Source organism: Sus scrofa, chromosome 5 (assembly GCF_054392235.1).
Source record: "Sus scrofa isolate SSC_HxYL_T2T_F1_AM1 chromosome 5, Sscrofa_HxYL_maternal_Yorkshire_Landrace_v2.0, whole genome shotgun sequence".
NCBI classification, from domain to species: Eukaryota; Metazoa; Chordata; class Mammalia; order Artiodactyla; family Suidae; genus Sus; species Sus scrofa.
This window is the reverse complement of record NC_139387.1, coordinates 19,779,425-19,790,638: the sequence shown is the minus strand read 5'-3', so window position 1 is coordinate 19,790,638 and position 11,214 is coordinate 19,779,425. Positions and strand designations below refer to the sequence as shown.

Below are 11,214 nucleotides of genomic sequence, written 5' to 3'. Positions count from 1 at the left end.
GCCTCAAATAATGGGGGCAGGGAACTACTTCTGATCATATCACCTCTTTTTTTTTTGTTTGTTTGTTTTTTTGTTTTTTTAGGGCCATACCCGTGGCATATGGAGGTTCCCAGGCTAGGGGTCTAATCAGAGCTACAGCTGCTGGCCTACACCACAGCCACAGCAAGGCCAGATCCGAGCCGCGTCTGTGATCCACACCATAGCTCGTGGCAATGCCAGATCCTCAACCCACTGAGCGAGGCCAGGGATTGAACCTGAAACCTCATGGTTCCTAGTCGGATTCATTACCACTGTGCCATGATGGGAACTCCCATATCACCTCTTTAAGGAGGTGATGTTTAATATGAGATCCGAGGACAGCGGAATCAGTCTTGCAAAGAAGACTATCTCAGGTCGAGAGAAAGAGCCAGAGGCAGGAAAGAATTTGGCATATTTGAGGGCTGGAAATAATAATGTGGCTTAAGTATGATCAATGACATAGAAGGAGAAACAATTTGAGCTCGAAGAGAGGGGCAAGGCCCAGATCCCGGAGAGCCTCATGCAGGGCACTCCAGTTTAGTTGCAAAGGTTGTGCACTGCACAAAGCTTCCTTGTTGCCAAATGATTGGACCCATGTGGCAGGTATCAACCCATAACAATAGATGCCTTTTTGTAATTTGTCTGCCCAGAGGGACAACACGTTGTGACCACAATGAAGCGTTTGGATTTTATCCTTTTTTTTAATCACTTAGGTATTTATTTGTTTATTTACTTTTTTTTTTTTTCCTTAGGGCCTCACCTGTGGCATATGGAGGTTCCCAGGCTAGGGGTCTAATCAGAGCTGTAGCCGCCAGCCTACACCACAGCCACAGCAACACAGGATCCAAGCCGCATCTGTGACCTACACCACAGCTCATGGCTCTCGCTCCTTAACCCACTGAGCGAGACCAGGGATCGAACCTGAATCCTCATGGACACTACTCAGGTTCGTAGTCCATTGAGCCACAACAGGAACTCCTCACTTAGGTATGTATGTATTTATTTATTTATTTTACTTTTTAGGGCCGCACCTGCGGCATATGGAGGTTCCCAGGCTAGGGGTTGAATCGGAGTTGTAGCTGCTGGCCTACACCACAGCCACAGCAATGCAGGATTCAAGCCACGTCTACAACCTACACCACAGCTTATGGCAACTCAGGATCCTTAACCCACTGAGCAAGGCCAGGGATCGAACCCACATCCTCATAGATACTAGCTGGGTTCTTAACTCTGTGAGCACAATGGCAACTCCCCATCTAGACCTCTTAAAGCCACCCCCTGTATTTTGATTTCTGCCAAGGAGGAGCACTGACACAGGGGGCTCAAGTCTTGGGCCCAACTTACTTTCTGTGTGACTCTGGACAGGTCACTTGCCTGGGTCACCCCAAAGGTGGTGACCACCTCTTGGAGATGCTTTGAGCACACACTCTGTCTACTGAGGTTCTACTATGGGCTAGTGTTGGGCAAGAAATAGAGCAGTGAGTAGACAGAAGAGGGCCCTGAGTCCTGCTGCAAGGAGTGAACAACCAGGCAAAAGTCAAAACAAGACAGTTTCCAAAGGGGATGAGTAGCGTGATAGAAATAGAACAAGCCTCTGTCACAGCAGAGGGCGCAAGAGAGGGTATTTCAGACCAGATAGGAGGGCCTTGGGGAGGTAGAGCTGAGTACCCAAGGAGTCAACCATGGGCAGAGCAAGCCCACAGATGCTGAGGGCAGGGCATCCGAAGTCTACTGTGGGCAAGGCGGCCGGAGCACGGAGCGAGAGGGGAGGCCAGCAAATGAGGTAGGCAGGCGTCAGATACCCCTGCAGAGGAGTTAGAATCCTATTCTAGGAGCATGGGAAGCCTTTGAGGTGTTCTAGAACAAGTGAACCATGACTGTGCCTGTCACAGGTTGGGTGGATAATGGCTAAGTTCTCCTCTATGGGAGGGAGAGCGTGCTAGTTAGTTACACAAGGATAGCTAAGGACTCTAGAGAGGACCCTTGACCCCCACCCGTTGTGATTTTAGGGACAGGTTCTGTTTTCTTTTTTTTTGGTCTTTTTAGGGCCACACCTGCAGTATATGAACGTTCCTAGGCTAGGGGTCAAATCGGAGCTGTAGCTGCCGGTCTACACCACAGCCACAGCCACATCCACAGCCACAGCCACGGTGGATCCCAGCAGCACCTGTGACCTACACCACAGCTCACAGTAACTCAGGATCCTTAACCCCGTGTTCGATGCCAGGGATCAAACCTTCATCCTCATGGATACTAGTCAGATTCATTTCCACAGAGCCATGACAGGAACTCCAGGGGTGGAAGGTTTAAGATGCATTAAACCAGAAGCCCGAGTTCTAAAGTGATGTGGGGCCTTTAGTTCAGGCCCATACATGTAAGTTCAAATCCTCCAGTCTATTTCCCCGGCTGCAGGCTCCAAGCAGATAAGATGTAAAATAGTGTGTGTGTGTGTGTGTGTGTGTTGGGGGGCGGGTGTACGGTGGAGTCAGAGCTTGCCCGAACCCAATCCTCCCCCTCAGGCAGTCACCACGCTGACACAGATGCAAAAAACCGTCAATTTTATAGTTTGTGGTTCAGAAGCAACAATATGCAAAACGGTGGAACAGTCTGTGCTGCCCCCACCCGACCCGGACGTGCCCACTCCTGTCCCCCGACAGGCCGAGAACCCAGGACCCCTGCCCGACAGGACCCCGCTTAGTTACACGCCCCTGGGAGGAGCCAAGGCCTTAGGGGTCAAGGTCGGGAGAGAGAGGGGGACCAGCACCTTGGGCCCCTGAGGCGGGCCGCTGGTTAACTGGATCCGCATACGTATGTGGAGGGTGGGGGAACGACCACGTTTGTCCCCAAGGCCAAGGGTGGGAGGAGAGTAAAGCTGAGGAGAGGGCTTCGTGGGACAGGGACCCCCCCACCCGGAGGAGGGGTTCTCCTCGACACCCCACAAGGCACTACTGACCCAGATGTAGGATGGCACGCCGCATCTTTGGCCCCCGAACCTCTCCCAACCCCGAGCTTGCCTGGTTCTCCCGGGCCCACCTCCCACTCCGGCTTTGGGGAGGGGGAGGAGAGGGGTCTGGACCCGGGTTCACCACTCCGCAGAGACAAACGACGAACCGAGCAAGGCTAGCTGGGCTGGCTGGCTGGCTAGGACCCTCTCCCGCTGCTCTGGGCTCCTGGGGTCCCCTCGGCCGGGCGGCCGCCCCTGTCCCCTTTCTGCACTGGCTGAAACGAATAAATAAATAAATACCTTCCCCCACCCGCCCCCGCCCCTACAGCTGGCTCTCCTCCTCCTCCAGGGAGCGGTTGAGTCCGGGGATGAACTTGAGCAGCCGCCGGCGGAAGCTGCGGTACTTGGTCTTGCGCAGGCCCGGGCCGCACAGGGCCTGCTCGCGGGCCTCAGTCCAGAGCGCGCCCGGCGCGCCCCCGCCCCCGCCGCCGCCCCCCGGGCCCGCGCACCGCACGCTGGCGCTGCGGCTCAGCAGCGCCCGGGACCCCGGGGCCGAGACGGCGGCGGGGCCCGGGCCGGGCGCGCGCGCGGGGGGCGGCGGTGGCGGCGCGGGCGGCTCGGCGCCCCCGAAGAAGCACGTGTGGTAGACGGCGTCGTCCGCGTCGCCCCCGGCCCGCCGCGCGGCCCCGCGGGGACCCCCGGGCGCGGCCAGCAGGGGCCCGAAGGGCAGCGAGCCCGGGAGCAGGCCGGCGCCGTACAGGCAGGAGCGCACCGACTCCAGCGTGTCGTAGATGCTCGGATCCTTCACCACGAGGCCTGCGGGGCGGAGGACACGAGGGAGGACCGTCAGAGGGCGAGGGCAGGAGACCTTGGCTCCTTCCTTCCTGACCGTCTGCGTGGCCCGTGGGCGGGGCACAACCTTGAGCCCCCACCTCCCTCAAGCGGATCTTTGACACTCAGAGCTTTATGAGGCCCACTGATGACACAAGAGCCGCCAAGGGGTCTGAAACAAGCTCTTTGAGCCTCGGTGTTCCCATCTGTAAAATGGAGATGGCGGGATCTAGCACTTTCCTCAGAGCACAGGTATAAGGATTACCTAAAAATGTTACAGCGCTGCACCGGTAGTAGCAGCTTTCTTTAACTTTGGAGCGGGAAGCAGGGAAGACGGTATGGTAGGGGTGCCAGTGACCGGGCACAGCCCTCCTCTACTCACCGTGCACCAGGCGCTGCTCCTGCACCATTAGGGACCTGTATTCTCCCCACTTCTCATACAGGGTTTGCTGCAAGAGACACCCCCCGCCTCGCTGTCAGGAGCTAGCAAGCAACTAGGGGGGGAGGTGGCTGCAGACTGAGGGATCAGGGAGTACACAGAAGAAACCTTTAGGTTAAAAGGAGGTCCAGGAAGATAAACTAAAAGAGACCCGGGCCTGCAGGGGCAGGGGCTTGGGAAGAGGAGGTGGTGGCGGCAGCAAGTCTCTGGGCTGCCTTACCTTTAGGTACTGCAGACGAGCTTCCAGCTCTGCCTTCCGAATTGATGTCCCGTACAGAGTTTCCAGTCTGAGGAGGTTGGGGAATCGAAGGCTGAGTGAGCCCAGGGGGTGGGGAAACTCTGAGGGAGGCTGAGCTCAGGTCCCCTGTCCCCCCCTCCCCTGCCAGGGACCGAGGCACCTGGACTTACCTGAGAACGTTGCCAGACGCCTTGATGATGTCAACAATCTCTCGATGCCGGATGCCTTCCACATTCAGCCCATTGACACTGGCAATGGTGTCCCCTGCCAGGCAGAGAGGGGCTTGGCATCTGCTCCGTGGGGCACGTGGGAGAATCTCAGCCCCTTACCTTCTCCAGAAAGGTTAGGGGTAATAACCCCATAGAATTTGCCTGTACTCCCTACCCCCACTCATGGTTCTGAGGAGATCTGGTCCAGGCCCAACACCCCAGCACAGGGGCCAGGGCCTCGGACACCTCCCCCCCCACCCATCCGCCCCACCTCACCCTCAGGAAGCGCCGTCTTCAAGGGCTGAGCCCTCCCCTCAAGCCTGGGCTGCCCCCAGAGCTGGTTATTTTGGTTCAGCCCACAGGCTGTCATGAGACCCAGCAGACAGGAAGGGGGCTGGGTGAGTAGCAACCAGCTGGGAACTAACACTGGCCCCAGGCATAAGTGGCCTCAGCCTCTGATGCCCTGGGCCACCGTGGAGCCTCCTGAGCTCAGGCAGGGCTGGCCACCATTTCTGAGGGCTCATCTCCCATCCGGAAAAGCGGTGGGGATCCCTGCTATGGCTACCCTTGAGATTAGAAGGGAGAGTGGAGCTGAAACTCCTTTGCAAAATTGCAATGAACCCCTCTAGCTCCCTGGGGCTGCTGAGCAACGGGCCAGGAGGTGAGGGCTTAGGGAAGAGAATGGTGACAGGAGGTCAGTTCTTGTGGTCTCAGGCTGCCCCTTCCTGGGACTTGGGACTCTAGATCTGGCCAGTCCCAAGGGTCTCTTACTGGAGGCACCATTTCCTTGCTAGAGGAAGTATTGGGCCAGGTTGGGGCCAAGTAAGGCCCTGATCCCCAGTATTAAGCGGCTCTAATGGAATGTTGTTCCTTCCCCAACTCCTGTCCATGCCTGATGGCCAGATGGCCAGATGGCCAGGAGGAGGCAGGACAGCAGCAGCATGTGCCTTTACCAGGGCTCGGTTCTGTGCCCAGGGAATCCCCTCACTACACCGAGGTGAGGACAGGTCACTGCCCCCAGTCTGCAGATGGGACTGCTAAAGATCACGCAGTAAATGGCACATTTGCCTGGATCCAATCCATTCTTTCTTTCTGGTCTTCTCAAAAGAGGAGGAGGAAAGGGGGAGTGGTTTCAGAAGAGATTTCTTTTTTTTTTTTTTTTTTTTCTTTTTAGGGCCTCACCCACAGCTTATGGAGGTTCCCAGCCTAGGGGTCAAATCGGAGTTGTAGCCGCCATCCTACACCACAGCCACAGCAACATGGGATCCGAGCCGTGTCTGCGACCTACACCACAGCTCACGGCAACGCTGGATCCTCAACCCACTGAGTGAGGCCGGGGATCGAACCGTATCCTCATGGATACTAGTTGGATGCGTTTCAGCTGCACCACAAGGGGAACTCCTCGGATGAGATTTCTTGCCCCCTCCGCTTGGGAGTAGGGTCACACCGCCCTCCCAGAGCCCTGCGTCCTGGGCTCGGGCCTCACCTGGTGTGAGCCCAGCCAGCTGGGCAGGACTGGACTCATGAACCCGGCAGACAAAGGTCACCATCTCCACACGCTGCTCCTCGCGGTGGTGGAGGCCGTAAGTCTGTAACACACAGGGGGCCCTCAGCCCAAGGCTGGGACAGGATCCACCCATCCCGCAGACTGGCCTCCCCGCGCCTCCCCTCCTCAGCACCCCGCTTCTCCCACCTGGATCTCAAAGCCAAAGGTCTGGTTCTCCTCCTTCTCCAGAGTCAGAACCTTCCTGCAGGAGACACAGGAAAGACTGTCAGGATTAAAAGGAGCTGGGTGGTCCCAGAGCGTGGCCCCCACTGATGCTGGGGTCTGCTCCGGAACATCTGGGCCGGGCTCACTGTCCCAGAGACATGTCACACGGGTCACAGGTTGCCGGCACGTCCTTCCCCATGTGTAGCTGACCGTAGGTAGCTTCAGGGAGCCACACAGAATCAATCCAGCCTCTGGAGAGGGAGGCACAGGAATGCCTGGCCCCCGGGGCCCGGGGGGCTAGCTGAGTTTTTGGGCCACACGCCCAGCTTTCCAGTGAGCCCCAGAATACCACTTGCTGGCTAGCTGAGGCCCCCACTTCGGCCCCAGCCTAGGGCGTCCTCTGCTCCTTGGCGGCTCCGGAGCCTTGGGGAGAGGGCTGGCCCCACCCCCAGAGGCCGGTCACGAGGCTCGGGCCCAGACCACAGCTGCTCCTCCCAGCTGCGGTGGGGCCAGCCCACCAGATGTGAGGGCTCGGGAGGGGGGAGGGGAGCCTCGAGGCCGCCCCTTCCCGCACTGACGGCCTGCCCACTGGACACAATGGTCTGGAGTTGCTCCAGATCCTCGCCTGCTGGGGGAGCCCAGAGTTTCCTCTGCCCACCCCCATCCCCTTCCTTCCCGGCCTGCCAGAGGCAGAGTTAAGGCCCCTTCGAGCCGCCTCGTGGCCTCAGAAAGGCCCTGGAGACCCAGGCCTCTCAGGGCCCAAACCTGCCCCGCATACCCTCCCGCCCAAGAGCAGAGCAGCAACTCCCAACCCCAGCCTGAGCTCCTCCCTGCTTTGAATGCAGGCTTTTCCCCCTCTGTGTGTGTTGGGGTGGGGAGCAGGGTGACTGCTGTATCTACTCCAGGGCTCTCTGGGTTTCTAGAAGGACTGGCAACCTTTTTCTGCAAAGGGTCAGACAGAAAACATTTTAGCCTTTCTTTTTGAGACCTAAAATAGTGGACAGCCTCTGTCCTACATGGTTCTTTGTTTTTGTTTTTAGAGCCCTTTAGAAATATAAAAAGGACTCTTAGTTCAAGGCTCAGTCAGGCCAACCTGGCCAGCAGGCCATAGTCTGCTGATCCATTCTGGAAGAAGCCAGGCCTGAATCAAGATGGGACATGGGCAGAGTGGGGCCAGAGTCAGCACCTCCTTCTGCCCTCATCTCAAAGCCTTCCTAAGAGGCACCCCTGCCCCAGGATGGGACCAGCAGAGGACTGAAATTCTGGAGGCAGGGGCCGCTCCACTTGAGCAGCTGGAACATGGTTTGGGCCCTCGAGGTTTGCTGGGGCTGGGAGGGCTCGGTTGAGCCCCAAAGACCTCTCCTGCTTCCCCCCCCCCCAGAGCAGCTCTCTCCAGGGAGGGGGACCTGGCAGGGACTGGGGGCGGCTTGAGGAGCACCTGATGACTCAAAAGTGCCTACCTCCTTCCTTTGCCACCCCCCTGACACAGCCCACACCCCCACCTGCCCCCCATTCTCAGTGAGGGAGCCGTGCTGAAAGGGCAGGAGCGTGACTCCCCCCTGGCTGGCCTGAGATGCTGTGTCGTGCTGCCCCCACCCCAGCACCTCACCCTTTTGGACCCGTCTAGGGGCTGGGGTAACGGTGACTCACCGCTGCTGTTCAGGACTCTGGCTGAGACTCTTCCAGCGGAATCCGGAGCCCTGGGTGGGAAGGAGAATCAGGAAGGAGCAGGTGAGAGGGAGCCGTCTTGAAGCAGATGCTGAGAGCCCGCCTTTGGGGAGCTCCTCGCCTGGGCTCTGGCCTCAGACCCAGCATCCCAGTCCCTGTTGCCCGTCTACCCGGCCCCAGCTCCACATCTGCTCTCCTGCTGGTGTAGCTACCTGCAGAGTGCCACTGTCAGTATCCCCATAACTTTCTCCCCAAGCTTTACCCACCCCCATAACCAGGACTGTGGAGACACAACAGCCCTCATGGGTGCTGGGTGCATGAAGCCCTGTGCTGGTTCCCAGTCTGGTGTGTGGGGGGGTCATTAATCTAGATAGGAGAGACTCCACCCCCAGGGCGTGTATCTACAGGGGCTCAGGAGCCCTAGACCCTACCAGCTGAAGCAAGGGTTCGTCTCAGGTGTTATTCAGAGAGGGGCAGGAGGCCCCTGGGCTTGCCTGTCTAGATACTCCAGAGCCCCCAGGACCACATGGGTCTCTCCTCCTAATTTATCAGCTGCAGAGCGTGGCTTGGGAGAGCTGGGGTCAGAGGCCAGGTGTGGAGGGCTGGCTGACAGTTTCAGCCTGAGCATGGAAAGGCAGGGGACAGAGGGACCCCAAAGTACAGACCTTTTCAGGGACCAGCTCTGGATACAGCTGCAAGTGGCAGCTGTGTTTAGCTCCACCCGGGCCTTTCAATTTTGCCATATATTTTGTTGTTTTCTGGGACAAAAAAACCCCACTTAGATCTCAAACTTGTCCTTAAGTCTCACTATTCTCAAGGAGAGAGATTGGGAGTTTGGGTGTTTTTTGGTTTTTCTGCTTTGTTTTGTTTTTGGTGTGGGGGATGACAGAGCGGAAGGTCCCTACTTCTTTTGGGTCCCTGAAAAACTAGTCTCTCTCCCTAAATTATTATTCCTGGGAAAAAGTCCAGGCCCAGGTCCATCGTTGTTCTGTGTGCCCCAAACAGCCCAAGGCCTTCCTGGTCAGTGTCCTTGTTAAACCTCCCCTCAGGCTGCCCCAAGGAGGAAAGAGAAGGAAACCCTCTTTCTTGGGAACCAAAGATGGGCCTCAGGGGTGGGGACAATTCCCAAAGGGGCCAGGGGGGGAAGGACTGGGCAACATAGAGAGACCCCTTTGTTTTCCACCCGATTTTCATAAAATGCAAATTCTCAACAAGCTGCTCATTGTGTTGGGGGTGGGGGGAGCCAGGGGAAAGGGTGGGGGGAGCTGAGAGGGGAAAGGCCACCAGCCCCCTCTCCTGAACCCGGGTCTTGAGTTCTCCTTTCAGAGCGCTCGGGTCCCCCTCAGGCCAAAGGAAAGAGCCCGCCGGCGGGGGCCACTCAGAGGGCGGGCGCGGCCCGCATCCTTCCTGCCCCGCGGGCGCCCGGCTTCCCCTCCCACCGCGTCCGGTCGCGGCGGCTGACGTCCAGGGAGCGGTGGCCTCACGCCCCGCACTCAGACGCAGGGCAGGCCCCGAGCCCAGGAATCCGGGCGTCCCTTCGGAAGGGTGAGCTCTCGGAGTTGGCGGCGCCGCTCTCACTTCCCCGGAGAGAAGGCACGCGGCGCGTCCGCCGCCCTCCTCCCCACCCGGGGCCGGCGGACCCTCAACTTGTCTGGGCGAGAGGCGGGACCCCAGCCCGAGGCCTCCCCACTCCCACTGAAGAAGCCCAGACAAGGGGTCCTGGGGGCCTCGAGACACCGGACTTGGGGAGGTGGGGCTGGGGGTGCTGAAGGAGAAGGGGATCTGGGGAGGCGGCAGGAAGGAGAGGGGCGACCGGGGCGGCGGCGCGTTGGGAGTGGAGAGCCGCCCAGCTCGGGGGCGGCGGGGGGCCGGGGCCGCGGGTGGAGGAGCTTGCGCCTTCTGGGCAGAGGGCCGAGGGGACCCAGCAGGATCTGAACGTGTCGTGGGGGTCAGCGGGCTGGTGAGGAATGGAGAGGCACTCGGGGACCCTAGAAGTGCATAGGGATCGGCAGGCACGGATGGGGGCTGTTGCGGGTTACGCGGACCCTGAGGAAGGGACATCGGATGGCGCCGAGGGCTGGGGGGCCGTGGGAGTTGGGGGGTACGCACCTTTCGGCGGGGCAGGGTGCCCCCGGACACGGCGAGCGCGCGGTACAGCTCGGCCGGGTGATAGTCCTCCAGCGCCGCGTACAGCTCGTCCCCAGGGGTCCCAGGGCTGGCGGCTGCGGCAGGGGGGCCTGAGGCCGGGGTCGGGGTCGGAGCAGCGGGCGCAGCTTCCGAGTCGGGAGCCCGGGCAGCTGGGTCCGGGGCGGCCGTCGCCTCCTCTTTCTGCTGCAGCTTCCTGAGTCGGCGGAGGGTCATGGCTCCGGCGCCCGGTGCCCCTCGGTGTGCGCGGTGGGGCTGGCGACGGCTCGGAGATGCCAGCTGGGAGGGTGGTGGGTCGCCTCCCTTTATAGGTTCGGAGAGCCGGGCGGGCTGAGGGGCGGGGGAGGAGCGGCCTCGCGGGGCCACGCCCCCAGCGCGACCGGCTCCGCCCACCGAGGGGCCGCTGCCCGGGAGCCCCGCCCCCGCTCCGGAGGCCTGCCGATGCTGGGGAAACTCTTGGGGACCCGAGCGCTCAACAGGGGGAAGAGCTACCCGCGGAGGGGATAGGGGGCAGGGCATCTCCGTGATACCTGAGGAGTGGGGAGGGGCCTGCGAAGGGCCTTGTGCACCAGATTTGAAATTTTAGGGCTTTGGAGATCCGAGGAGTCTGGCGGTGGAGCGACATTAAGGAGTCCTTTTGAGGCGGTTTGGAGGCCCAGAGTAAGATTCTAGGAGATCCGGGGCTGCAGGAGACTTAAGGCAAAGAGAAGGAGGCAGGGTGAGGGGTAAAGGCCCTGACGTGACCGTGACCATGCAGACGCCGCAATGAGTGAAAGGGCCCAGGATTTCCCCTTTATGCATCGGTCCCAGAAGAGTTGAAAGCGGCTGCCTCCCCTTCCCAAGTCAAGGGGAAAGGGAAGAAGTGGAAACCCAGAAATTTGTAGACTTAATTCTGGCCTGTCCACTCAGAGGGTTAAGAGGGGGTCCCTCCTGGACAAACAGCTCTTGAGGTTGGAGCTCAGATCGCCTTTTCCCAGCAGAGAGATCTTTGCTGTGGGACCAACTCATGGC

The 11,214-nt window shown here is 59.6% G+C and overlaps 1 protein-coding gene across 2 annotated transcripts; it reads right to left on the bottom strand.

Annotated features, from left to right (window-relative positions):
• Positions 1–2,559: 2,559 nt before the first annotated feature.
• TAMALIN (trafficking regulator and scaffold protein tamalin) lies at positions 2,560–10,484 on the bottom strand. 2 transcript variants are annotated; one of them, XM_003126148.5, is made up of 8 exons: positions 10,168–10,484; positions 8,041–8,090; positions 6,373–6,427; positions 6,166–6,268; positions 4,641–4,734; positions 4,453–4,519; positions 4,176–4,242; positions 2,560–3,778 (listed from the first exon to the last, which is right to left on the bottom strand). In XM_003126148.5, the coding sequence occupies exons 1-8, from the start codon at positions 10,417–10,419 to the stop codon at positions 3,285–3,287; spliced, it is 1,182 nt and encodes a 393-aa protein (XP_003126196.3). In that variant the 5' UTR covers positions 10,420–10,484; the 3' UTR covers positions 2,560–3,284. The 2 variants fall into 2 exon arrangements, with proteins under 2 accessions (XP_003126196.3, XP_084811849.1); XM_084955723.1 differs by lacking the exon at positions 4,176–4,242 and having other exon boundaries at positions 3,619–3,778.
• Positions 10,485–11,214: the final 730 nt, after the last annotated feature.

Bases quoted from the DNA above. Each gene is read 5' to 3' on its own strand.
- TAMALIN (XM_003126148.5), bottom strand. From the start codon at position 10,419: ATGACCCTCCGCCGACTCAGGAAGCTGCAGCAGAAAGAGGAGGCGACG. The intron at 4,520-4,640 runs GTAAGTCCAGGT...CAACCTCCTCAG, and splicing joins GCGTCTGGCAACGTTCTCAG to ACTGGAAACTCTGTACGGGA. The intron at 4,243-4,452 runs GTAAGGCAGCCC...TGTCTCTTGCAG, and splicing joins CTCGTCTGCAGTACCTAAAG to CAAACCCTGTATGAGAAGTG.